Source organism: Monodon monoceros, unplaced genomic scaffold (assembly GCF_005190385.1).
Source record: "Monodon monoceros isolate NGI ecotype Baffin Bay Population unplaced genomic scaffold, NGI_Narwhal_1 Super_Scaffold_19, whole genome shotgun sequence".
Lineage (NCBI taxonomy): Eukaryota > Metazoa > Chordata > Mammalia > Artiodactyla > Monodontidae > Monodon > Monodon monoceros.
The window spans coordinates 28,649,715-28,675,407 of NW_021703775.1; the positions used below are offsets into that span (position 1 = coordinate 28,649,715).

At 50.9% G+C, this 25,693-nt stretch overlaps 1 protein-coding gene across 3 annotated transcripts in view; it reads left to right on the forward strand.

Annotated features, from left to right (window-relative positions):
• Positions 1 to 25,693, forward strand: part of TEX261 (testis expressed 261) — a 33,162-nt gene that overhangs the window by 1,048 nt on the left and 6,421 nt on the right. For 2 of the 3 annotated variants that reach the window (XR_003794860.1, XM_029231678.1), the window contains exons 2-3: positions 18,518 to 18,560; positions 24,596 to 24,675. Coding sequence is in view for 2 of the 3 variants with exons in the window: in XM_029231678.1 (XP_029087511.1) it covers positions 18,518 to 18,560; positions 24,596 to 24,675 (123 nt within the window). In the remaining variant the exon portion in view is untranslated. Of the gene's footprint in view, positions 1 to 18,517; positions 18,561 to 23,551; positions 23,714 to 24,595; positions 24,676 to 25,693 lie in introns of those variants that run through there. The other variant, XM_029231679.1, reaches the window with a different exon arrangement.

The window sequence follows — 25,693 nt, forward strand, 5'->3', positions numbered from 1 at the left end:
AAGGGGCACCCAGGTGGAGAGCAGGAGGGTAAGGGAACCCAGGAGGACTGCTCTGCCACGTGGCTTGTGGTCTCGGGTTTTATGGTGATGGGATTGGTTTCCAGGTTGTCTCTGGCCCATCATTCTGACTCAGGGTCCTTCGTGGTGGTGCACACATCGCTCATCCAAGATGGATTCCAGTGAGGAGGATTCTGGAAGTTTGGTAGGACAATATGGACTGGAGTCTCTTTTTGACCTTTACCAAATTCTTTGGTTTGGTGGTGGCTTGTTAGTTCCGTGTTCCTTACCAGGACCTCCTGCCATAAAACTACTTGTGCAAATGGTTACTTTGGAGCCTGGCCAGTGTGGGTGGTTTCGGTCAGTGGTTCCCCTAAACAAAACCTCCATCGGCAGAATTACCAGCGTAATCATAAAGAGCAACGTTCTCCTAACATCGGTAAGACAACTCCTTAAAGATAACATTCCTTCTTGATACGGGGTCACATGGCACTTAGCTCTGGATTATGTAAACTGTCAATAATACATCATTTAATGTACAGCCATCTTTCTCAAAAAACTTGTATTACTGTGCTTTGACTTCTAACAGGTGGAACAGTGCTGAGAGCTTTCTGAGATGCTCTTCTTGGGTTATAATCGTCAAATTTGGCTGGAATAAAACTTTCCATTTCTTTCTTAGATCAACTGATTACTTTTTTGTTGACAGGTTTTACAAGCCTTTTGTTGCCCTCCAGCCACCACTGCACTCTCCTTCCTTACACGGGGTCGTGACAGGGAAAGGGAGGACAAAGGGGAAAGATGCCAGGTCTGGGAGTCAAGCTGGGGCTCCTGCGTGCCTCTGCAGGCTCCTCTAGGTGGTTCTGGGCCCGTAAAGGGCAGCAACTCGTGCTAGAAGGACAGTCAGCTGCCCTTGGTGTCTCTTCTGGAACATCAGTCTAGGGAGGGGTCCTTCGCAGGGCCATTCTCAAGCTGGCCTGTCCCCACTCCCCACCCCCATCTACCTGCCCAATAAAAATTAGTTAAGATCTATGTAGTACTTTATGGTTTTCAAAACTCTTTTAATAGTTAAATCCTGTGTTAGCCTGTGTAGGTGGCTGTTTATCATCTCCATTTTGTAGAAGAGAAGCAGCAGCAATTATGTGTAATTCACCCAAGGTCATCCACTAGTAAATGGTGAAAATTCTTATCTTCACACCTTTCTCTTTTGCTTCCTTTTCTAACAAGGAATACAAAGGGAAACTTTAATATTGTCGTACACATAGATCCCAAGGCTCATTGCACTAGTGCATGGAAAGGTACAGTCTTTTCAAAATCCACCTATATCTCCTTTCCTTCAAAACTGCCAGTCTGGGGACTTCCCTGGTGGTGCAGTGGATGGGACTCCCATCTTCTTAAAGAGAAACCCTGCACTAGGAGCCTCTTTCCCTGATAGCCAGCTGGGTCTGGTTATGCTTTGGTGTGAACATTTGGTGTATATGTACTTTTTAAACTAGAAGAGAGGACTCTTTTCAGTTCTTACATATTTGGGACACTGAAACTCTTCAGTTTAAGCCCCAAGAATAATTAAAAAGTAAAGCACTGCATCATAGGCAATATTGGAGAGAGGAGTAGGATTTTTTTTTTTAATGCCCACCTATATCATTTACATCCATAGCACATCAGACCTGGAAGGTGCTTAATCCAACAAGCACATATTTTTAAAATAATGGAAGTAATAGATTCTGGTGAAATTAAACTGGCAGGATTTTTTTTTTAATATTTATTTATTTATTTATTTGGTTGCACTGGGTCTTAGTTGCGGCAGGTGGACTCCTTAGTTGCGGCTCGCCGGCTCCTTAGTTGAGGCACGTGGGCTCCCTAGCTGCGGCTCGCAGGATCCTTAGTTGTGGCATGTTAACTCTCAGCCGCAGCAGCATGTGGGATCTAGTTCCCTGACCAGGGATCGAACTTGGGCCCCCTGCACTGGGAGCGTGGAGCCCCATCCACTGCGCCACCAGGGAAGTCCCAAAACAGGGAGGATTTTTGAAGGAAAGGAGATGTAGGTGGAGTTTGAAAAGGCTGTACCTTTCCATGCACTAGTGCAATGAGTCTTGGGATCTCTGTGTACGACAATATTAAAGTTTCCCTTTGTACTTCTTGTTAGAAAAGGAAGTAAAAGAGAAAGGTGTGAAGATAAGAATTTTCACCATTTACTAGTGGATGACCTTGGGTGAATTACACATAATTGCTGCTGCTTCTCCTCTACAAAATGGAGATGATAAACAGCCACCTACCCAGGCTAACACAGGATTTAACCATCAAAAGAGTTTTGAAAACCGTAAAGTCCTACATAGATCTTAACTAATTTTTATTGGCATTACTAATCAATGTCTGCTGTCCAACGCAGTAGCCACGTGTGACTATCAAGCGCTTGAAATGTGGCTGGTCCAAAATGAGATGCACCGTGAGTGTAAAATACAGGATGGCAAAGATTTCGTACCAAGACAGAATGTAAAATATCTCCAATAACTTTTATACAAGTTACATGTTGAAATGATATGATTTTGGAGACAGTGGGTTAAAATTATATATTATTAAAATCAATTTTGCCAGTCTGTTTTATCTTTTTTAATATAGTTACTAGAAATTTTAAAATTATACACGTGGCTCACACGTTTCTATTGCACGGTGCTGTTTTATATCCTGTCTCCTAGACATCTGGGCCAGAATCTTTCGGTCATTAAGTGCCTGTTTATGAACTATGATTGATTTAAAGAAGAAAACTGCATTGAATAAATGACTGTACATTTGTGTTGTACGTTAAAGTTCTATATAAAGCTCTTTTAGGTACATTTATCTCATTTGATCATTCTAACAACCCCATGAAAATATCAGATTTCTAACCACATGTTACAAGTGAGGAAACTCTGGAATCAAAGTTATTAGCCTAGGTTCACACAAATAAGAGATGTTGCTTAAAATGTGTGTGGGTAGTTCCCGTAATGGGAAGGAAATAAAGATGTTGCAAGGCAGACAAGTGTTCACCACTGTATAGCTTGTAAAAGTTCAATGCCCCTTTGTACTGGACTTGCAGCATCCTGACAGCTGCTCCTGTGAAACTCATGAGGTTGGTAAAGTCCTCTAAGTATGTGCAAGCCACAGTTTCATTTTCTGTCTTCTCTAGTTTGTCCCCATGACTCCAGAGAGGCCCTATTTCCTGGGGGATGGAGGGGTCAGGTAAGAGGGACAGGAGGGGAAAATATCTCCCCTCCCAAATCCACTTAACGATTTGGGGACAGAGGATTTGGTGACCCAAGATCCTCAACAGGTTGTGTTGACTTGGTTCATGAAAGCACAACCGCATCTGTTTTTACTCAGCGCTGTATTTCCAGGGCTAACCTCACTATCAGGCACAAGATAGGAGGTCCATGAATGGTTTTGAGAGTACTTATAAACTATAAAGCACTGTACCACAAACATGAGAGCTAGTAAATGCTACTGTGAACTAAAGAGGGAAGCAAGCAGATTCTACGGCAGAGACAATTTGCAGAACAGACTGGGGAAGAGAAAGACGTTTGGAGAAAATAGAAATGAAACGCGAATTGGGGAAGTGGGAGCTGGACAAGTGGTCAGGGGGCCTCAAAGGGATCTAGCCCTAATCTGTCCTGCATTGGGAGATTGCCAGTACATGTGTGACCTCAGCACCGCACTTTAGGATAATTAATCTGGCAGGTTCCTTGTAGCAGGACAACTGGGAGGGAAGAGCCTGGAGCAGGGAGACACTTAGAAGGCTGGGGCAATGGCCCAGGCAAGAGATGAACAAGGAAGTGATAAGGGACAGGGCAGAGGTCATGGGAAGGGATTGAAGCTGGGGTGCGGATCATACTGACCTCGTCCTCTGTTGATCTAGGATGAGGGCAGGGACAGAGGCTGGAGTTGGCTTTCTTACAGTGAAAGAGAGAGGGGTGAGGGGCTGCCTTGCTAAGGGTGGAGGTGGGACTCTGAGGCTGGTTGATGTAAGGCAAGAGCTCTTCCAGACCGGCAGGTCCCCCAGGAACAATCCAGAAGGGGCGGGGTGCACACAGAAGCAGGTGTGGATACCTGGCTATACACAGTCTGCCCTTCAAGTCTCCTCTGCCTTGACCTGAAGTGGTTCTGAAAGGGGGGCTTTGGGCCAAGGCAGCTACCCCAGAAAATCCTGTTGGTTTTCTCCCTCTTACTGGGCATGTGGGTGTTTATGTATGTGTTTATATGCACGTTTTGGCTTGTGTCATCTATATGTAGATGTGTGTACATTTATTTATATATTTGAACTTGTCTTTGTATATGTTTCTAAGTGACTACACGTGTCTACAAGTGCATGATTTGAGATAATATCTTTTTTTTTTTTTTTTTGGCCACCCCTGGAGGCATGTGGGATCTTAGTTCCCCAACCAGGGATGGAACCCGTGCCCCTGCAGTGGAAGCGTGGAGTCTTACAACTGGATCGCCAGGGAGGACCCTGAGATAATATCTTTATGCACTTTTTTACTGGTGTATGTACAGAATTAGAATTTCAATTCTTTTTTTTATAAATTTATTTATTTTTGGCCACATTGGGTCTTCGTTGCTGTTCGCGGGCTCTCTCTGGTCGCTGCGAGCGGGGGCCACTTGGCTACTCTTCGTTGTGGTGCTCCGACTTCTCAGTGCTGTGGTTTCCCTTGTAGCAGAGCACAGGCTCTAGGTGTGCTGGCTTCAGTAGTTGTGGCACACAGGCTCAGTAGTTGTGGCGCACGGGCTTAGTTGCTCCGTGGCAGGTGGGATCCTCCCGGACCGGGGCTCAAACCCGTGTCCCCTGCATTGGGAGGCGGATTCCCAACCACTGAGCCACCAGGGAAATACCAGCATTTCAACTCTTAAAGGAACCTAAGCAACCTGCATATCTAGGCACCTTTGAGCAGATGCACAGATGTACAAGTGTAACTTTGCAGGTTGTGCTGGAGCTGGCCTGCACTAGCTCACAGAGAGCTAATTGTGCACATCTTTCTAACTTCTGTTCAGTGGTATGGTATTGGTAGCTCTAACTTACCACGGTGTGAGTATTTATACCACAGAAATCAGCAACTGGTACCAATCACATTGTTGTTATTTTTATTTCCCAGAAATCTGACTGTTAAACATTTACAAGCACACACTGGATAGATATTTGTCATGTGTGAGAATGTCGGTGGTCTGTGTATAACAGTGCAGAAGTACGTATATGAAAGCGTGTCTTGTGTAATGGGTCCAATTTTTTTATAGACCACAGACTCAGGGGTGCAAAAATGCAACTAAGTATTTTCCCACAACTAAAAGTAATTTCTGTCTCAACCCTCTGCTCTTAATCTAGTCACTTACAGGGGACCTCGGGCATTTCAGGTTCAATTTAGATTGAACACTCGTCCGCCTCTTGGTTCCCCGTGTTTGTGTCTGAGGGCCAGGCGTAAAAGGCACTGCAGCAGCAGTGAGGAGGGGCGGCTCCAGGCATCTGCTGAGACGGTGCGGTTTTCCCATCCGGGCCTTTGCTTATTCGCATCCAGTCTCCTGACATCTCCTGCGATTCCCTCGGCCCTGTGAAGCATCCAGTTTCCCAGTGCACACTGCCGTTTTTGAAACCTGTAGTCTTGGCAGGTGTCAGGGCAGATTATGGTTCCCTCTTCCTGAACTCCCTCCAGTCTGCCGCCTCCAGGAGTCACAGAAGAAGAAAAGCAGTGTCACATCCCCTCACAGCACAGTACCCTATAAGGTAAATCTTATAGAGGCTGAAATTCCCAGAGGTCAGGGGCCAAGCTGGGGTTTGAACTCAATTCTCTCTGACTCCAAAGCTTTTTCCACTCTACCAGACTTCCCCAGTTCTCCACGGATTAGGGGCAGTTGGTACAAGCTTTTCATCATGATGGGTTAGGCCACTGGTACTTAAGTAATCATAGAATTCCCAATTCCATCGTTTGACCCTGTAGCAGCAGGTACTGCTCCCGACACTGCAGTACGTCGGGAAGGCCAGAAATAAGTGTGTGTGGAGGGAGGGCTGTGAGCTGAACCTCCTCTAGGAAGTCTGTCACATGTAAAGCCAGTGGCATAAGTTTCCCCAACTTCTCCTCCCCAGCCTGTCCCGCTCCTTTATCAGGATTTGTTTTTGGTGCCTAGCTGGAGCCCTGGACACAGAACTTTCTGAGCTACTAACAGTCTATGTCCTAAGAAAGAGGGCCCAAAGACTCAAGGTGGGGTGGGTTATGTGGACCAGAACGGAGGCCGGATTCTCCCAGAATCCTCCTCTGGAAGAGGTCGCCCTGCAAGGGAGGTTGGACAGACATGTAGAGGAGGAGCCTCATCTCTCCCAGGCTCCTGTCTTGCCCCTTAGCAAGTGTGAGGAAACCAGAGCTCCCCTTTTATAAAATTTATCCTTTTTTAATAAATAAATAATTGTTTTTATTGAGATAATTGTAGATTCACATGAAGTTGTAAGGAATACTGCAGAGAGGTCCCATTTTCCCTCAAAGGTAACATCTGGCACAACTATAGTACAATATCACAACCCACATGTTGACAGATTCCATCCATCAGTCTTTCCAATTTCTCCTATTTCACCTGTACCCGTTTTCACAAGGATTTGTGTGTGTGTTTAGTTCTGCAGTTTTATCACATGTATAGGTTCATGTATCTACCACCTCAGTCATGAGACAGAACAGTTCCATCTGCAAAGGATGCCTCAAGTCACCCTTTGATACCTGCCCTCCCTCCCCCCACCCCCGCCCCGACTCCTGGCAACCAATAATTTGTTCTCCATTTTCAAAATGTTATAATTTCAAGAAGGGGATGTAAATAGAACCAGACAGTGTGCAACCTTTTCTCATGCAGCATAATTCCCTGGAGGTTCCTCCAAGCTGTGGCATGTCCCATAGTTCCTTTTCATTGCTGAGTAGTGTTCCATGGTGTGGATAGTGTATATTTCTTTTTTGTTGTTATATATATATATATTTTTAAATTTATTTATTATTTTATTCATTGATTTTTGGCTGCATTGGGTCTTCATTGCTGCACGTGGGCTTTCCCTATTTGTGGCGAACAGGGGCTACTCTTCGTCTAGGTGCACAGGCTTCTCATTGTGGTGGCTTCTCTTGTTGCGGAGCACGGGCTCTAGGCACGTGGGCTCAGTGGTCGTGGCTTGCGGGCTCTAGAGCGCAGGCTCAGTAGTTGTGGCGCACGGGCTTGGTTGCTTCACATCATGTGGGATCTTCCAGGACCAGGGCTCGAACCCATGTCCCCTGCATGGGCAGGCGGATTCTTAACCACTGTGCCACCAGGGAAGCCCTCTTATATATTTTTTAATTGAAGTATAGGTGATTTACAATGTCGTGTTGGTTTCAGGTGATTCTACAGCAAAGTGATTCAGTTATATATATATATATATATATATACACATACACACACACACACACACATATATATTTTCAGATTCTTTTCCATTATAGGTTATTACAAGGTATTAAAATAGTTCCTCGTGCTATACAGTAGGTCCTTGCTGTTTATCTGTTTTATATATAGTGGTGTGTATCTGTTGATCCCAAACTCCTAATTTACCCCCTCTCCTTTCCCTTTTGGTAACCATAAATTTGTTTTCAATGTCTGTGAGTCAATTTCCGTTGTGTAAATAAGTGCATTTGTATCATTTTTTAAGATTCCACATATAAGTGATATCATATAAGTCATCTCTGTCTGACCTCCTTCACTTTGTATGATAGTATCTATGTCCATTCATGTTGCTGCAAATGGCATTATTTCTTTTTTATGGCTGAGTAATATTCCATTGTATACATACACCACATCTTCTTTATCCGTTCATCTGTTGATGGACACTACTGTTGCTTCCACATCTTGGCTGTTGTAAATAGTGCTGCTGTATTTCCTTTTAGTTAAATATTTCACTAATACAAAAATCTATGCAATGTACATAAAGGTTGTAAAGTCATGGATCCTTATCTGCAAACTCTTGAGCCTCACAGAGGAACCTGGGAAATGAGGAGAAGCTCTGTTTTGGTACCAACCCTCGAGCCCTCGCATGTGAGGATCCCTCCTTGGGTCTGGAGGGACTGTCTGCAGGGAGAGGGGGCTGATGAGAGCCTCAGGATGAAAAGAGGAGGCAAACCAGGCCTGGGGCCAGACTAGTGCCTGCCTAGAGTAGGGCCTCCCTTTATGCTCAGGCCTGTGGTGCGAAGAGGCTGGAGCAGACAGCTGCTGGTGGGGGCTGGGCAGAGACTCTTCTCAGCGCAAGTCACCACCTGTTCCAGCACCATCTGTTACCAGGGGCAAGATGAGCACAGAGGCAGTGCCAGGATCAGACAGACCTCTGCCAGGAGGGTTCCCTGGAGGAGGTGGGAAATCAGCAGAGACACCTCTGAAGCTTTATCCTCAGCTCCTGGAGCTGATCCTGGCTAGGACTTCCTTAGCAAGCACTAAGTCTCTGCTTTGGGTATATGCAGGCAGCTGGAGTCTGGGACTGGACAGGGCCCCAGGGAGATCCCAGCTGAGAGAAGGGACCTGGAGCCTGCGGGAGACAAAGTGTGTGAGGAAATCAGAGGCTGGGAGACTTGCTCAGGGCACCGCTGTCCTGACTGGCTCGGCCACTCCCTACCACATGCCCCAAAGACTCTCCTTCCAGGCTGAGTGCCTTCCTCCCAGAATCCTGAGGGCTTGCAAACCGCTTCCCAACTTATCCATCCCAGTGGCACAATTCCATCTTTGTGTGCTCCCATCCAGCCTGACTCTCTCTGGACCCTCCTAAGGGTGGACCCTCACTGAAACTCAGGAGTGGGGAGGTGAGAGAGAGGAGCTGGGAGGGGCAACCAGGGCACTGGCTTCTGAGCCTTTCCAGGTGCCTCATTCAGGGTTTGGCCAGGCCTGGGGGAGGACAGACATGGGTCTCCCAGACGGGCTGGGGAGGCAAGGAGTCAACCGCTGGAGAGTTCAATAAGCCAGTGATACCGAAAATCGGCCTCTGTATACCAGCACGGAATTGAATCTCACAGACAGAGTTTGGGTGAAGTAGAAGAGAACAGCTTTATTGCTTTGTCAGGCAAAGGGGGCCACAGGGGGCTAATGCCCAGAAAACTGTGTGTCCTGAGACTTCCCTGGTGGTCCAGTGGTTAAGACTCCATGCTCCCAATGCAGGGGGCCCGGATTTGATCCCTGGTCAGGGAACTAGATCCCCCATGCTGTAACTAAGGGCTCGCATGCCTCAACTGAAGATCCTGCATGCCTCAACAAAGACCCGGTGCAGCCAAATAAATAAATATTAAAACAAAACTGTGTGTCCTGACGGGGGGATATGGGGAGGTGTTGTGAGGAGTTTTGTTTTGCTTTTTGGCCGTGCTGTGCGGCATGGGGGGTCTTAGTTCCCCCACCAGGGATTGAACCCTCAGCCCCTGCAGTGGAAGCGCAAAGTCCTAACCACTGGACCACCAGGGAATTCCTGGTGTTGTGAGGAGTTTTATAGTCAAGGGGATGGGTTGCTGATAAGGATCAGGGTACCTGCAGGGCCCGCATTTCTTCAATCCAGAGATCATCCAGAGTCAGGTGGTTTCAAAGATACAGTTATATAGATCCCTTGAGGGGGAACCAGGACCCTGCCCCAAGGCTGCACTACTGTTTGCTGACTGCCCCTCCCTTGTCTCTGCATCCCCTCCCTTCCCTGATTAGCAACCATTTAAAATTGCCCTTTGGAACTCAGGGAGGGTCATGGAGGCCGAACGAAGCCTACTTCCTACAAACAAGAAACGGGGGACACAGAAAGACTTTTGTGCCCAGGAGCCCCACATGGTCCTGCTCGGTCGGTTTCACCAGGAAGTCACAGGGAGGTGGTCAGGGAGTCCAGTGAGTATTGTGGACTCCAGGTGCAAACAGGAGGCCAGAGAAGACAGGGGTTAGAATGGGCTGGAGCACCCAGGGAGGCTTCCTGGAGGAGGGATGTTAAGTAGATCTTAAAAGCCTGGGCAGAGAGAAAGGGCAGGAAGAGCACTGTGAGTCGGGGGAGGAGGGTCTGTGCAGGGCAGGGAGCCAGGAGGAGCAAGGTCCTTTAGGGTTCCAGAGCCATGACTCAGAGTGTCACGTGTGGGGGCAAGGGGTAGAGCCAGGCAGCTTTCCTTTTCTTCTCCACCTGCCCAGGAGACCCGGCCAGTGTGACCGGCAGGGTGGGAGACTGGACAGATGGAAGAGGAAGGGCCGTCTGGTAGCTTTGAGACAGGAAGAGGGCAGGGCACAACCTTTAGAAGAATGACATAGCTGTTGAGGACACGACATAAACGGGTTAGAACCAACTAAGTCCAAGATGGTGGACAAGTCGACTTCCGCTAGATCTTGAACCTTAGTATACGCTCATTGTAATACATCAGCACGCTAAATGACACGTCCACAGGCGCTATGACAGTTCCGAGGCCGACCATAAAAGGCCAAAAAGTGGGCGGTGACCCAATTCCTGGAAATCTCCACCCCTTCCCCAAAAATAGTTGGAATAATCCTCCCACTCATTAGCCTATGAAATTACCCAGCCTATAAAAACTAACCACTTCAGATCTGGGGGGCCTCTCTCGCCTTCTGAGATGGCTCACACTCTGTCTGTGGAGTGTGTATCTCCCTGAATAAAACTTCTTGTACTTTATGGCTCACTCTTGAATTCTATCCTGCAAGAAGCCAAGAACTCACATGTGGCGGCCGTCCCAGGCCCTGAGACCTGGGACACCACCGTCTTCTCTCCCCTGACACTCTTTCCTGCAACAGCTTAATCAGTTAAAACAGTCCCTTTCATGGTGCCCTGCAGGTCTCAAAGGGCTCCTTGGAGCCAATCCCCCCCTATTTCAATACCTGCTAAGAAATAGGGAGACCAGTGGTCTGGTTTGCTCAGGACTGATGGCGTTCCTGTGACATGGGACTTTCAGCTTTAGAAATGGGATGAATTGGTTGCTCTATCAAAAAATCACTTCTGGGGGCTTCCCTGGTGCCGCAGTGGTTGAGGGTCCACCTGCCGATGCAGGGGACACGGGTTCGTGCCCCGGTCCGGGAGGATCCCACATGCCGCGGAGCGGCTGGGCCCGTGAGCCTTGGCCGCTGAACCTGCGCGTCCGGAGCCTGTGCTCCGTAGCGGGAGGGGCCACAACAGTGAGAGGCCCGCGTACCGCAAAAAAAAAAAAAAAAAAAAAAAAATCATTTCTGGAGAGGAGTCATAGGGCAACTCTGTCAGTCGCCCCAATGACCCATGACAGGTTATATGGCTCAAGTGTCTTTAGAAGGAGAAGTGTTTGGTTTTCAGTTCTATAAAACTGTCCTCCAATTATTTCGGAGCGGGAATTTACCTGTCACTGCCGATAACAGAATGAGGTATTGTTCCACAGATCAATTCTGCATTGTTTCCCAAATGGTGTTTCCTGGAAGGTTTAATTGGTGCTTCCAGAACAAAGGGTTCCTGTGGTCCCTGGGCTGAGCCCTCTTCAGTCTTCCTGCTCCACCCTTCTTGGAGAGTCGGGCTGCCCGTCAGTACATTAAGGCTCAAGAAAAGCCCCAAAGGACAGAAACCCGTTTTGTCCTGTTTAATGGCTCAATAAACAAGGTGGCACCAAGGGAGTCTCTTCTCACAAGAGGTATTAAGCCCCTAATACATCTGCCCCCGCCAACACACGCGCGCGTGTACACACACACACACACACACACACACATAGATTTTCTCTCTCTTTTTTAAAAACAAAATATTTATTTTTGACTGCATTGGGTCTTCGTCACTGCACATGGGCTTTCTCTAGTTATGGCGAGCGGGGGCTACCCTTCCTTGCTGTAGGGCCTCTCACTGCAGTGGCTTCTCTTGTTGCAGAAGACGGGCTCTAGATATACGGGCTTTGGTAGTTGTGGCTCATGGGTCTAGAGCACAGGCTCAGTAGTTGTGGCACCCGGGCTTAGTTTCTACGCGGCATGTGGGATCTTCCTGGACCAGGGCTCGAACCCGTGTCCCCTGCATTGGCAGGCAGATTCTTAACCACTGAGCCACCAGGGAAGTCCCCAGATTTTCTCTTAATTCCAGCTTGAAAAACTCTGGAAGAGGGACTTCCCTGGATGTCCTGTAACAGGTCACTGTTAACAGGTCATCCTACGTAGACATTTGGGCTCGGGGCCTTCCTCATACCCTTGTCATCACACCTCACCCCTCCCCAGGGCAGTCCTGTGTGCTGAGCCATCTCTGCCCTCTCCCAAGAGTGAGAGGGGCAGGGCCCACCATCAGAAGTCCCACGCGGCCGGGCATGTGCGGTTCAGTGCCCGTCTGAGGCCTAAGCAGAGGGGACAGCAGCGCCTTTCCTGAGACAAGTGGGAAGAAGGTATCAGCCATGGCTGACCGAGCGGTGACCCAGGGCCCAACACAGAGCCAATTAGCAGCCACCACAGTGGTAGTGGGCTTGCCTCGGCTTCCACGAGAAGCCCCACGTGCAACTGGCATGTCAGGCCAAGTTAGCACCAGGAGGGCTGAGTGGAATCTGGCTGGAGGCTGCCTGCATGGGAGAACATGGGTGATAACACTTCCCCGGGGCTCGGAGGAGCTGGGCCAAGTGAAATGCATGAGCACGTGTGCCTCTGCCTGTGTGTGTACATGCGCGTGGTGCGTGTGACACATGCGTCACCCAGGGCTCATGTGTCAGTGTGCGTGTGTGCACCTGCTCACGTTCCTTCAGCATGTTTAGTGCGTGCTTTGTGGGCCTACCTGGCAAAAGCTGGGAACTCTAGGACTGAGCCGGCCAAAGTCCCTGCCCTCACGGGGCTTACATTTTAGTGGGAGAGACAGAAAAGAACCAAGTAAACACCTACTATATTAACGTGTAGTGGAAAGTGCTGCGAGGAGAGGCAAAGCAGGAAATGGGATGGGGCTCCTATTTTGCACTGGGATCAGGGAGGGCCCCCTGTGGACGTGACCTTGACCTAGTGTGGAGGAGGCATCCTGTGAATATCTGGAGGAGGGCCTTAGACGGAGGGCAGAGGGGGGGCCAGAGTGAGGGAGCTGGAATTCCACCACGTGGCCAGTGGGCGTGGTGTGGATGGGAGGAAAAGGGAGACCGCACGGCTGGGATGACATCTGACGGACCAGGCCTGGGGACCTCCCTCAGCGAGAACCTACCTGCCCGACTCGGCTCTGAGGGGCAGCTCTGACACCCTCCCTAAGTCCGATCCCACTGTCCAGCACAGCGAGGCACCATCCCCAGGTAGGCCCCTCAGCTCTGCCGATGTGTCTGCGTGGTGACCAGCAACAAGAGAAGCCACTGCCCAGGGAAAGAGAACAGGGCTCTCACAGCCAGGCTCAAAACTGGCCTTGAAGCTGCATCCTAGTGACCAGAGGCAAGGCTGCTTTTGGGTGCCCTGATGTGTGGAACCCACTGGCAGATGGCGTGATGGGACTGCTAAGAGGCTGCTGGAGACACTGGAGACCCTGGACCAGGCTCTCTCAGCCCAGACTTTCCCTTGGGAGGCCTGGCAGGGTGCAGCAACCAGGGCTGGGCCTTGGGAAAGCTGGAGGCCTCACTGCCCCTCACCCCGCCGCTCCGTGGGAAGGGCAGGCTCTAGACCCCAGCAAAGGTTCGTGAAACTGCTTTCAGACCTTGTCCTCCATTTCCCAAACCCCGCAGCCCTGGCCAGAGAGCCTCGCAGGCCCCGGAGGGGAAGCTTAGCGGGCCCGCTGCAGAAGGCCTCCGGCAGACGTTGGGTGGATGAAAGGAAAGGGAGGTTGTTAGGTGGGAAAACTGTTGTCACCCCATCAAACCAGCCAAAGGCTTCCTTCCAGGGGGGCAGACGGATTGGGGTGTCTCGGGATGACGGCAGGCGTGGGGCCTGTGTCCGTGTGTCTTGCTGGGAAGCTGCGTCTGCGGGTCTGTTTGTGTGTGTGTGTACAGGTGCGCATCAGGTGTCTGGGTCAGTCTGGGTCCTTCCTGGTTGTTTGTGTGTCTGTGGGCGAGTACCCGTGCCTCTGCGCCCGTGAGCACCTCCGTGGCCCCCGCACGTGCAGGCTGTGTGGGGGCCTCTCTGGGTACGTACCTTTCTGGGTGTGAGTGTGTGAGGGGTCTTGCGGTGTGTCGCCTGTCAGCCTCTGAAGCTGTAACACCCTGCTCCCTAGCATGACCCCCAAGCTCTCGGGGAGAAACCGCCTCCTGCGTTCTCGTCCAGGCGGTGGCCTGGGTGGTGGGAGACAAGCAGCTCTTGGGGGATGCGGCAGTGCTGGGCTGGTGGGCACAGACCCGCACCTAGCTCTGCCTTTGCTGTCACTGTCACCCACCGCTGCATGGCTGGCCAGGCTGGCGGCCCCCAAACCAGTCCCGCACTGATCATGGCCTCTTACTGACCTCTGGCTGTGGTTTCAGACTCTCGTCACTGCCACCGCCGACCCTGAAGGGGCACGGAGTGTGGCGGCGAGGAGAGGAGGTGGGTTGGTTGGACGACAGCTGGTGGGCGGGGCTCAGAGATTTCAGATTTGGGAGGCAATTCAGAGGGAATCTAGCCCCCTCCCAGTGTATCCACGCAGCGGCACAGTTCCATCTTTGTGTGCTCCCCTCCAACCTGACTCTCTCTGGACCCTCCTAAGGGTGGACCCTCACTGAAACTCAGGAGTGAGGAGGCGAGAGGGAGGGGCTGGGGGCGGCAACCAGGGCCCTGGCTTCTGAGCCTGTCCACGTGCTTTCCCCGGGGTTTGGCCAGACTGGGGGAGGGCAGGCGTGGGTCTCACACGCTGGCTGCGGAGGCAAAATGTCTGCTCCTGGGAAAGTCACCAGGAGGCAGTAAATGAGCCCGGTGAGGACCGTGGACTCTGGATGCAAACAGGAGGCCAGAGAAGATGGGGGCTAGAATGGGCTGGAACACTCAGAAAGACTTCCTGGAGGAGGAATATTAAGTGGGTCTTGAAAAACTGGTAGGGACTGGATGGGCAGAGAGAAAGGGCAGGAAGAGCACTGTGAGTGGGGCGAGGAGGGTCTGTGCAGAGCAGGCAGCCAGGAGGAACAAGGTCCTTTAGGGCTCCAGGGCCATGACTCAGTGTCGTGTAGGGCTGCGGCATAGAGCCGGGAAAGCTTCAGGGATTGCCCTTTGCTGAGTAGGGGCTGGAAGGAAGGGGAGGGAGAAGAAGAGCAGGCTGGGCACGGCTGGCCACACAGGCAGGCCCCTCCACGGCCAACGTCACTGCTGTCTTACCTGAGGGGGGTGGATACTCCAGACTCTAGTGCCCTGTGTACTTCTCTCCCCCAGGGCAGTGGTTCCCATCCTGGCTGCCCTGTGGAAGCCCTGTGCAAACAGTGGGGTATCCGGTGCAAAGGGGGCATTTGAAAAACTGCCGCAGCCGGGGCCCCAGCCCAGAGTCTGATCCCACTTGGTCTGAAGTCATTACGCTGTGCAGCCGGACCAAGAACCCCCTGACTCAGGGTTAAACAACGAGGGGGGAGTAGATGCAGCTGACATCGGAGAAGGCGGTGGGGGGGGGGCAAACTTCGCCTCAGCGTCTTTTGAGCCCTGGTAACCTCTTCCCCTGGGGCAGTTAGGACTCTTGAGTTGCAAGAAACAGAAACTTCGATAAGAGGAAGCTGGGATGGGAAGGGATTGGAACTGGGATCCAGAAAGACTAAGCCACACCCCACTGACCATATCTTCTCACACATCAGCCCGGGGCCTTCTCACCACAGCCTAGCTTCCTTCGTTGTCACCCATATAGTGGGCTCTCAGGTTGACATCTTATTGGCTAAGTGCCACGTGCTACACACAGGCTGGCCCAGCTTTCTCTCAGGCCGCCTTTCCACTTCTGGGAAAGAGAATCTGGCTGTCCTTAAGGATCCACCCCTAGTGTGATCTGTAGTGTGATCTGGCTAAATATTGCTGCAGGGGCCAGCCCTGTAGGCAGGATGGTTCTTGCGTGCCAGGCCCTGTGCTGGGCACTGGGGACAAGGAAATGAGCACACGCTCATCGCCGTCTCAGGAAACATTGGAGCTGGGTCTTGAAGAATGAGTAGGAGTTTGCCAGGTGGAAAGGTGGGACAGGGTGTAACGGGTGAGGCTGGGGAGTCTGCGTCTCAGGCAAGAACACCACAGAAAGAGAAGGAACCTCCAACTCTCTTAACTCTGTGTGAACAGAGAGAGAGAACGCCTGCGCAAGGAGGGACCCTTAATAGGGCACCACGCTATGGTGCAGTTTGGGTTTGATATGCACCGTATTTCCCCTGCCTACTGCTACCACCCAATCCCCCAATGGTTGGGCTGAAGTTGATAGCAGAGAGCTTTGTTTTGTTTTGTTTGAAAAGCAGGACACATCGCTGCCCTAAGCAAAATAGATGTTCTGTTAGGAAGGAAAAAGGAAAAGAGGGCGATCGGGCAGCAGCCCTTTAGCCTGCACATCCTCGTTCCCTTGTACGGTAAGCACCTGACTCTGCCCATCACAGGAGGTGATACGAAAAGCCTGCAGAAGCGGAGGAGGCTGGCATAGGAGACGAAAGTGTTCCATATGAGAACGACTGGAAGGAGAGGGCTGGGGGGAGTGTGTGTGTGTGTGTGTGTGTGTGTGTGTGTGTGAAATATCTGAAGAGTGGATATTCGGAGGCAGTGTATCTGTTGGGAAAGGCATTCTCCTGTGTGCAGTCTTTCTACCCTAACTGGGCCTAAGGACAGGCCTTGGGCCTGGAACATTTCCTCCCCAAGAGATAATGAGCCCATACAGCCTGTGCCGGGCTTACCACCTCGTGTGGGAATATCCTTCCCCGTTTCAAGCTCAGCGTGTGCTCCTTTGTCCCACTTATACGTGCACATCAGTGCCCCTCCGGCACGCCCCCAGCTTTCAGTATTCCGGACTCCAGGAAGGAGGGGTTGGGATGCTTCTGCTTCAGCACAAGAGGGGTGCACAGAGGCCAGCTGCCCCGCAATGGCTGCACCTGCCATCAGGGCCACCTGCTGGCCATGAGGAACCAAGGCCCACGGCTGAAGCTGCCCTTGCTCTGTCTTCACATGAGTAAAGAAAGCATTGGGCCGTTCAGTGCTTGACCGCGCTGTGTTTTCCTTGGCGACTCGAACACCCAGATGCAGCGGGCAGAAGTGTTTGGACTTTTGTTCCAGTGGCTGACACTGTGATGACCTTTGTGATGATACCCATAGTTGGAGTCCTCCTCTGGCACTGGTTACGGGTACAAGATGTTCTGGGGTTAAGCATGCGGGTACCGGTGCCAGGAAGACGAGGGACTGGGGGTGACCAACTCAGTCCAGTTAGCCCGTGACTTTCCTGGTTGTGGCCCAGAAAGTCCTGTATCCTGGGCAGAGCAGCATGGTTGGCCACCCAATCTGGGGCTTCTTAGCTGTGTGACCTTGATAAAGTTACCTAACCTCTCTGTGCCCTGGGTTCCTCCTCCGTAAAATGGGTATAAAAATAATACCTACTTTAAAGATTTTTTTTGAGGATTAAACAAGAGAGTTTGTATAAAGGACCTAGCTCGATGCCTGGCACAAAGACATGTTGAATAAATCTTAGCCATTAATAACAATATCATAGCAGGTGTATAGACTTTTTCTGGGTAGTCCCAAAGGGGAAAACTGGACCACTCTCTTCAGTACAAAGAAATATTTCCTCACAGATCATGGGGTAGTGAATTTTCAAGGTGTTCAAATAAAGGCCCATGTTGGGCCTGCTTTGTGAAGTGGGAGGTAGAACTTCCTCCTGGCCCTGACCCTTCTTAGTCCTTTGATATATTCATCTCAGCCTCCTCTTTCCCCCCACGAGGGGAGTTAGCTCGTCAGAGAGAGCTGTCCCTCTTCTTCTAATCAGGATTTCCTATCACGGGGGACCACTCAGAGCTGCTTGAATCAAGACAGGGAGACACTCCAGCTATCTGTGTGGGTAAAGGTGGAGTGAATGTGAATGGCTGGCTGCTGTCCGGGCTCCTGGGGTCACCTCCTCTCCTTGGAGAGGAGCTCCCAACTCTGGCTGGACTTCCATCAGAGGAGGTCCCACAGCCCTGCTCAGGGGCTCTTCTCTGTGTGTGTGTGTGTGTGTTTGTATGAGAGAGAGAGAGAGGGAGAGGGAGAGGGAGACATCTGCAAGGGTCTCAGTTGATATGTGCCGAATCCCAGAGTGCTTGCCTTCCCCTGCCTTGTTCTTTCCTGTCATTCTCCAGCCACACACACACACACACACACACGCACGCACGCACGCACGCACGCACGCACGCACGCACACACACCCTTCCCCACCCCCAGTCGGGTCCTCTCAGCTCGCAGGCTCGGCAGCTTAGCTGTAGACAATGCTGAGGCAATTAACAGAGCCTTTTGAGGACTTGTCACTAGAAAGCTCTTTAACTCAGCCACCTGAATTGGGGCCCCAGGCATGTGACAGGGATGGGGGAGGGGTGCCAGGAACACCAGGGCAGCTGCCTGGGTGGGGGCAGAGGCATAGCAGGGAAACAGGGTCAGGAGGCCTGTGGATTATGGGGACATAGGGGTGGCCATTGTTTTTCACTGTTTCTGGTTCGTCTCTTCCTAGAATTTTCCTCTGGCTGACCTGCTGCAGAACCAAGGCCTAAGAGGTGACCTTCCAAACAAGAAACCTGCTGACTACATGGACTGTCACAGGAAAGGTGTTCCTCTACGGTGTGGGCACCTTAGAGAGGGGACTTTGTACGTGTTAGGGATAGAGTGGGAGGGGGGCGACAGGTACCTACCCCAACACTGTGCTTCTGTTGGCACTGGGGAGCTGGCCAGGAGAGGGGCAAGAGCTACACAGCGGGAGGAGAGGAAGAGGACGGAAGAGGGGCCTGGATCTCCAGGCCTGTCCCTGCCTGTCTCTGACTCCATGGTGTCTCTTACACAACAATCATTGTCTGTAGCCAATCCAGGCAGGGGCAGCAGAGGCCCGGATGCTGAGGTAGACCCTGTCTCCAACTGTGTGTAGTGTAAGTGTGCACGTGTGCGCTCGCTCTCTCTTGAACCGGCCCTGGCTTTGGTCCCCTTCAGGTCCTCTGGTCGCCACTTGAGGGCGGCAGCGAACATAGCCAGGTCAGGGGAACTGGAGCTGCAGGGTCCCGCACTCGCCAGCCTCTTCATTCCACGCTTCCCCGCCCTTCTGAGCACCTAGGGATGCTCAGGCCCCGGCCATATAACCACTGGGACCACAGAACAAACTAAAGCCAGTCCCCAGCCTTGGGTGCAGTGAAGGTGTAAGTGTGTGAGAATGTGAGAAGGTTAGCTAGGGAAGATGCTGAAGGGGACCAGAGGTGAACAGAGGTGGCCAAAGCCAGAACCCTGATGTGTATTCATTAGCTCCTATAAGGATAAAGGTAGAGGGATACAAGGAAGAGCCAGGGGACCAGGCAGCCTTCAGGGAGATAAAGCAGGGCCCAGCCCACGACCAGGCAGGCAGAATCACCCTGACAGCAGGTTAGTTAAAGAGACCAGAGAAAACCACGTGGGTCTGGAGCCAGACTGTCCAGATTCAAACCCCAGCTCCTCCAAGTACTAGCTGTGTGACCTTAGATAAGGTATTGAACCTCTCTGAGCCTCGGTTTCTCACCTGTGAAATGGAGACAGTAATAGCATTATGTCCTATGCTAGATGTGAGTGTTAAATGGGTGAAAACATACAAATCACTCAGAACAGTGTCTGGCAGAGTAAGAACACTATAGGTGCACTAGAGTGCACTTATAGAAACTATAAAAAGAAACAAAAGGAAATGATTGTCTTATGAGGAAGAGATCCACATGATGCTGAAAGAGCTAGTTTCCCTAGAGCATCATCCTGAGATGTATGGGAACTGATCCCCACACACGTGGAAATCAAATGGTAACGTATGAGCTCGTGAATCAGTAAAAGTTAAAGGAGTATGTGTAACATTGGTATAAGTGTATGTAGTTACTGAGGTCTGTCAATATGTAAATCAACAAACCTTTGAATCTACAAATCTTTTCACTCTTGAGCTCCTTGAATTGAGCATGGGACCCCTTCTGCTTCACCTCATCCCTCCTTCAAGAGAGGTTGTTTTTTTTCATCCTGGTGACCTCCTGCCTAAGCACAGGTCCCAAAGAGCCTTCATGAGCCCTGCCCCACCTTCTTGGGAAATCATGGCTTCTTCCTGCTGTCCAGAGGAAACATGAATCCTCAGCCTTGGTACCTGGGGCCAGTTTTGGCTCTGAGACTGTGGGGAAGTAAAAATGCCCAGCTCTGGAATAACAGTCCTGGGTCAGCCATCTGAATGCCCTTAACATTTTCCAGCCTCAAGTTTCCCTTATCTACAATTCTGGGGAGGAGTGGGAGAATACTTTTATATTTTCCTTCCTCCTTGGGAGGATAATGTTTAGGAAAAACTAAGACGAATTGAGATTTTATTGTGCTTCTACTCACTGATGCTTCTGTGTCTCAAATACAAACTCCCCAACAGAAAAGACCTAACCATGAAGCTCCCCTATTGGGCCAATCAGGGGTGGCCAGGTCACGTGATCCAAGGTTAGCTGACTTACCTGTAAGGCGCCACATGCTTTTCTCACAAAGGGACTGATTATCACGACAGACAATTTTGAGACATCCTGGCAGGTCCAGCATACTACAAACATTTAAATTTTAAACTTAATTCATGAATAGGTAATACATTTACATATATTTACATAGTTCAATGCTTTAAGGATATAAAAAGGAATATGGAGGAAATGCCCTCTTACTCTTGAACCCCACTCTTTCTCTTCCTAGGAGGCAAGCAAAGTTACCATTTTTTAATGGACTCTTCCAGAGATATTCCATATAAAGAAATATCTATGCAGATTCTTTTGCTTTTTTCAAAAGAGGATCCTCCTCTATGGGTACCTAAAGAACATCCTCAATTGTTTTTATGGCTCTGCTTTATAATGTACCAAAACGTACTTGTCCAGTTTCCTAATAATGAACATTTAGGTTGTTTTCAGTCTCTCCTGGTGCTGTAATGAAGAGCCTTGTAAATAAGCACACAGTCTTTTTTTTTTTTTGGCCGCATCGCATGGCGGCACAAGGAACTTCCCCTTCTCTGACCAGGGATTGAACCCGCACCCACTGCACCCCCTGCAGTGGAAGTGTGGAGTCTTAACCACTGGACCACTAGGGAAGTCCAAGCACACAGTCATTTAAGGTCCCACTTCTCCTTATACACAACCCTCAGAAATTCTTAACCAGGGGTGTGGGGACCCCTAAGAAGTCAGCAGATATAAAATTCAGGGAGACAAACTGAAGGACTCTAGAAAGTTGGAAGGGAAAAAGTTCCCCTCTTTATTTACACTAAGGTCTAACTGAAATTTAACATTTCCTTCCATTATGAATGCAGGCAACAAACTCAGTAGTTGGCAGTATCTGTGACTCTCTCTTCTTATATGATTGAAGATATTTTGAAAATATTTACACTCATCCCTCCTTTGTCATTGTGGTAGTAAAGGAAAACTGTCTCTTTACTCACCACACTTCTGACACCAAATGTGTGGTTTTTTCCCCCACATCAATCAATTTTCCGACTCTCTGGGCACCACCTGGGTGTCCTATAATTTTATTCAATTCTGAGACTATCTACCTGGAGGTATCGTCAGACTCCACAGCTTTAAGACCCCAGTCCCACAACACTGCCTTCAATTCAGATTCCAGTCACAGTCATGGGTCCCTGTGGTACCATACTTCTGTCTGACTTGGCTACAAAATTGGGGGTTCCCACATACCTCCCCTCAGGTTCGATAATTTGCTAGAATGGCTCACCAAACTCAGAAATATTTACTTAGTTTACCAGTTTATCGTAAAGGATATTATAAAGGACATAGATGAACAGCCAGAGAAGAGGTGAGGTCTGGAAGGGTTGAGCTCAGGAACTTCCGTCCTCATGGAGTTGGGGTGCACCACCCTCCCAGCATGTGGATGTATTCACCATTCCGAACCCTATGGTTTCGAGATTTTCATGGAGGCTTCCTCATGATTATTAAGTCAATCTCCAGTGCCTCTCCCCTACCTGGAGGATGGAGGGTAGGATTGAAAGTTCCAAGCTTCTAGGGCATTCCCTGATGGTCCAGTGATTAGGAATCCTCGCTCTCACTGCTGATGGCCCAGGTTTGATCCCTGGTCGGGGAACTAAAATCCCATGAGTCACGCAGTGTGGCCAAAGAAGAAACAGTTCCAAACTTCCAATCTGGTGACCAGCCCCCTTACTGAAGCTAACCAGGACCCACCAAGAGTCACCTCATTAGAACAGAAGATGCTCCTATCACCCAGGAAATTCCGAGGAATTTAGGAGTTCTGTGTCAGGAACTGGGGGCAGAGACCAAATATATGTTTCTTATTATGTCACTGGGAGGTAGTTATTAGACTTTCTGTTAGATTGGGTTATGTTACACTTTAATAAAGAAACATATATATTATTATATCACACAGTTTTCTAAAAAACTTTTTGATATCTGTATTTCAGTGTAATTTCTTTGCTTTGTAATCTTATGTTTTTGTTGTTTTTTTTTTTGCCGTACGCGGGCCTCTCACTGTTGTGGCCTCTCCCATTGCGGAGCACAGGCTCCGGACGCGCAGGCCCAGCGGCCATGGCTCACGGGCCCAGCGGCTCCGCGGCACGTGGGATCTTCCCAGACCGGGGCACGAACCCGTGTCCCCTGCATCGGCAGGCGGACTCTCAACCACTGCACCACCAGGGAAGCCCTGATCTGTACATTTTAAATGGTTCAAATGGTAAATTTTATGTTATGTATAGTTTACCACGATTAAAAAATACATAAGGGCTTCTTTATTTCTTGATAGCATGGTAATCCTATGTTTAATTTTTCTGAGGAATATTTATTTATTTTTATACATGAAAAAATTCTGAGATAAGAAACATACCAGGGGCCCGTTATACATTATTTTGGCATGCCTGTCTCGGCCACCAGATGGGGAACTTCTTGACAAGGGCTGCCCTGCTCCTTGGGGCCCCTCAGTTAGCTCTTCCAGAGGTGTAGTAAATGCATTCAGCGCCTAATGGGCGAAGTCAACAGAGAGGGAGAGTTAGGCTTGAGGATGACTAATCAAAGGTGCCCCAATTCCTACCTGTGCCTCTTCCTAGATGTACAATAACCTGAGGCAAAGTAACCTTCCTAGGCCCTGGCTTCCCATCCATAAAATGATCTACATCATCGGATTAATTTCCATCATGAACCTACAGCCTAGCTTTTAGCATAGTGCCTGGCACACGTTAGGCACTCAACAGTTTTGTTCCTGTTACCTGCGGGAGCAAAAGAAAGCCCTGGGCAACTCCAGGCTGGCGCAGGAGTGCACAGTGAGGGGCCGGTGGCTACGTTCCAAGCTCCGGTACTAGCGCTGCGTCCCCGCGCCTCAGGACCGTCCCGCATCCCCGTGGTTGCATTGCCGACCGGCCCCTCTTTGCATCCTCGGGAGCCCGGCGGTCCGCGGGCGCGCGCCGGTCTGGGCAGCAGCGGTTGGCCCTCCGCGCCGGCGGGCGGCGCTAGTCCGGACCCGGCTGGGGGCGGTGCTCGGGCCGGGCTGCTCTCGGCGGCGGCGCACGACCGTCCGCGGGGCGGGGACGCGGCGGCGGTGGCGGCGACTCCGTGTTGCCGGAGCCCGAGCGCGCAGGCCCGTCCCGGCGGGCTGGCGGGCGGCCGGGGCGGGGGCGCCATGTGGTTCATGTATGTGCTGAGCTGGCTGTCGCTTTTCATCCAGGTGGCCTTCATCACGCTGGCCGTCGGTGAGAGTGCGCGACCCCGGGCCGCGCGGGCTCCAGCTCCGGCATCTGTGCTCGCCGGGGGTCGCATCACGAGGGCGCCGGAGAGAGCCGGGAGACCCCCGCCCGTTCCTTCCGGCCTTCGCATCCCCCTTCCTGCCCCGCCTGGTCCTGCCCCTCCTCCTGACCCCAGTAGCCTAGCCTGACCTCGGGTCCTTCCAGGAGTTACAGAGTCCGCCCCAGCGGTGCCCAGGGGAGGCTGACTCAAGTGCCCCTTGCCCGCGCATGGCCAACCGCTGCCGCGCCCTCCGTCGCGGGGCCGGCCGCACCGAACTTTTCCCAGACACCTACCCCCGCCCTTTCGCCTCGGGCCCTTGGTGCTTCCCACTCTGACTTTGACGGGCTTTTTTTTGGCTAGTTCCTACTCTTGATCTCAGCTGAGACTTCACCTCCTCCGGGAAGCACTCCTTATGGGGTTTGACTTGTCCTACTGGGATCGTCTGACTCCCCTTCCCACTCAACACCCCCGCACCCCCGCAAAGCTGGTCAGGGAAGGGACCTCGTCTGTCTCGTACTGTGCTCTCAGCCCAGCAGCTGGCGCATACTAAACGCCAGCGAATATTTACTGAATGAGTGAAAGAAACTCCCTTTTATGGGCCAGAGGTTAGGTTTGTGCTGAGGCATCAAATACAGGTTTCCATTCACTTTTATGAAATCTTTCCTTAGTTGCCCTGACAAAGTTTTACTTCCGACTTGGGAGGGTAACACACGGATTGTTTGGTTTGGTCCTTACCTAATGGAGTCATGAAAGGTTGAGTGGAATCCAGCTGCAGAGAGAGGGGTGATCAGCATGGTGGGAGTGACCCTGGCTAACGTTCTCCCTGCTTGCTTCCCCCCCCCCGCCAGCGGCCGGACTCTATTACCTGGCAGAATTGATAGAAGAATACACAGTGGCCACCAGCAGGATCATAAAATACATGATCTGGGTAAGTGGCAGTTTTCCCCAGGATCCCCCTCACTCTTGCCCTGCCTCAAAAGGAGGAAGTGGGGAAAGTTTGGCCTGGGTGATGAGACCTGTGTCCTTGCTGTTTTCTGAGGGCACCATCCCCTATCTCCCTGCCCTGTACCTTGTACCCCTGGGTCTGCTCTCCTGGGCCTAGGTCTTCCCTGGCCTCCTTCCCCAAGTGGGATCGCTTCACTGCGGGCCTCGTTCTTGGTTCCTTAAGGCAAGAGCTGAGTGCCCATTCTCTGTTGACAGGACCGTGGCTTTGCCTTTGTTTGACCACCTTCAGTGGTCCTAGCCCCTTGCTCTGCTTACAGCATTTAGAACTGAGAGGGACCTTAAGGACAGTTTTGAGTACTTGTTCTTTGCCCTCTTTCTAACTGGATCAAGTGACTTGGTCTAAGAGGGAGACACCTTCCCTGCCCCAGGCCCTGCCCTGCTCAGGGCTCGTGGAAGGCTTCTCTTCCTGAAGACACAATCCTTGCCGTTGATGTCCAAGCCACAGGAGTGACTGCTGGTGGATAGATTTCTGCAGCTGCAGGAAAGGCTGGGGAGGGTCTGGGGGCACGTTTGGACAGGACGAGCCCAGTGCCTCTCAAGTCACCTGCTGTCAAAAGCCACTTCCACTTTGGGCATGGCCTGGGGTAGGGAGTTAGTGGTGGAGACAAGACCATAGCTCTCAGCTCTGGGTTCAGAGGCCCAGCTCATGAGTGTTGGTACAGGAATTAGACCTTCATTCAACCAACTGCCTGCCTTTTGTTGAGCACTGACAGCTATAAGTCCTTCAGAACAATGTTTTTCAAACTGCAGGAAGGATTCATTATTGGGTTGTGCAATCAATTCAGTAGATCATTATCAGCATTAAAAAAAAAAAAAAAAAAGGAGGGCTTCCCTGGTGGCGCAGTGGTTGGGAGTCCGCCTGCCGATGCAGGGGACATGGGTTCATGCCCCGGTCCGGGAAGATCCCACATGCCGTGGAGCAGCTGGGCCCGTGAGCCACG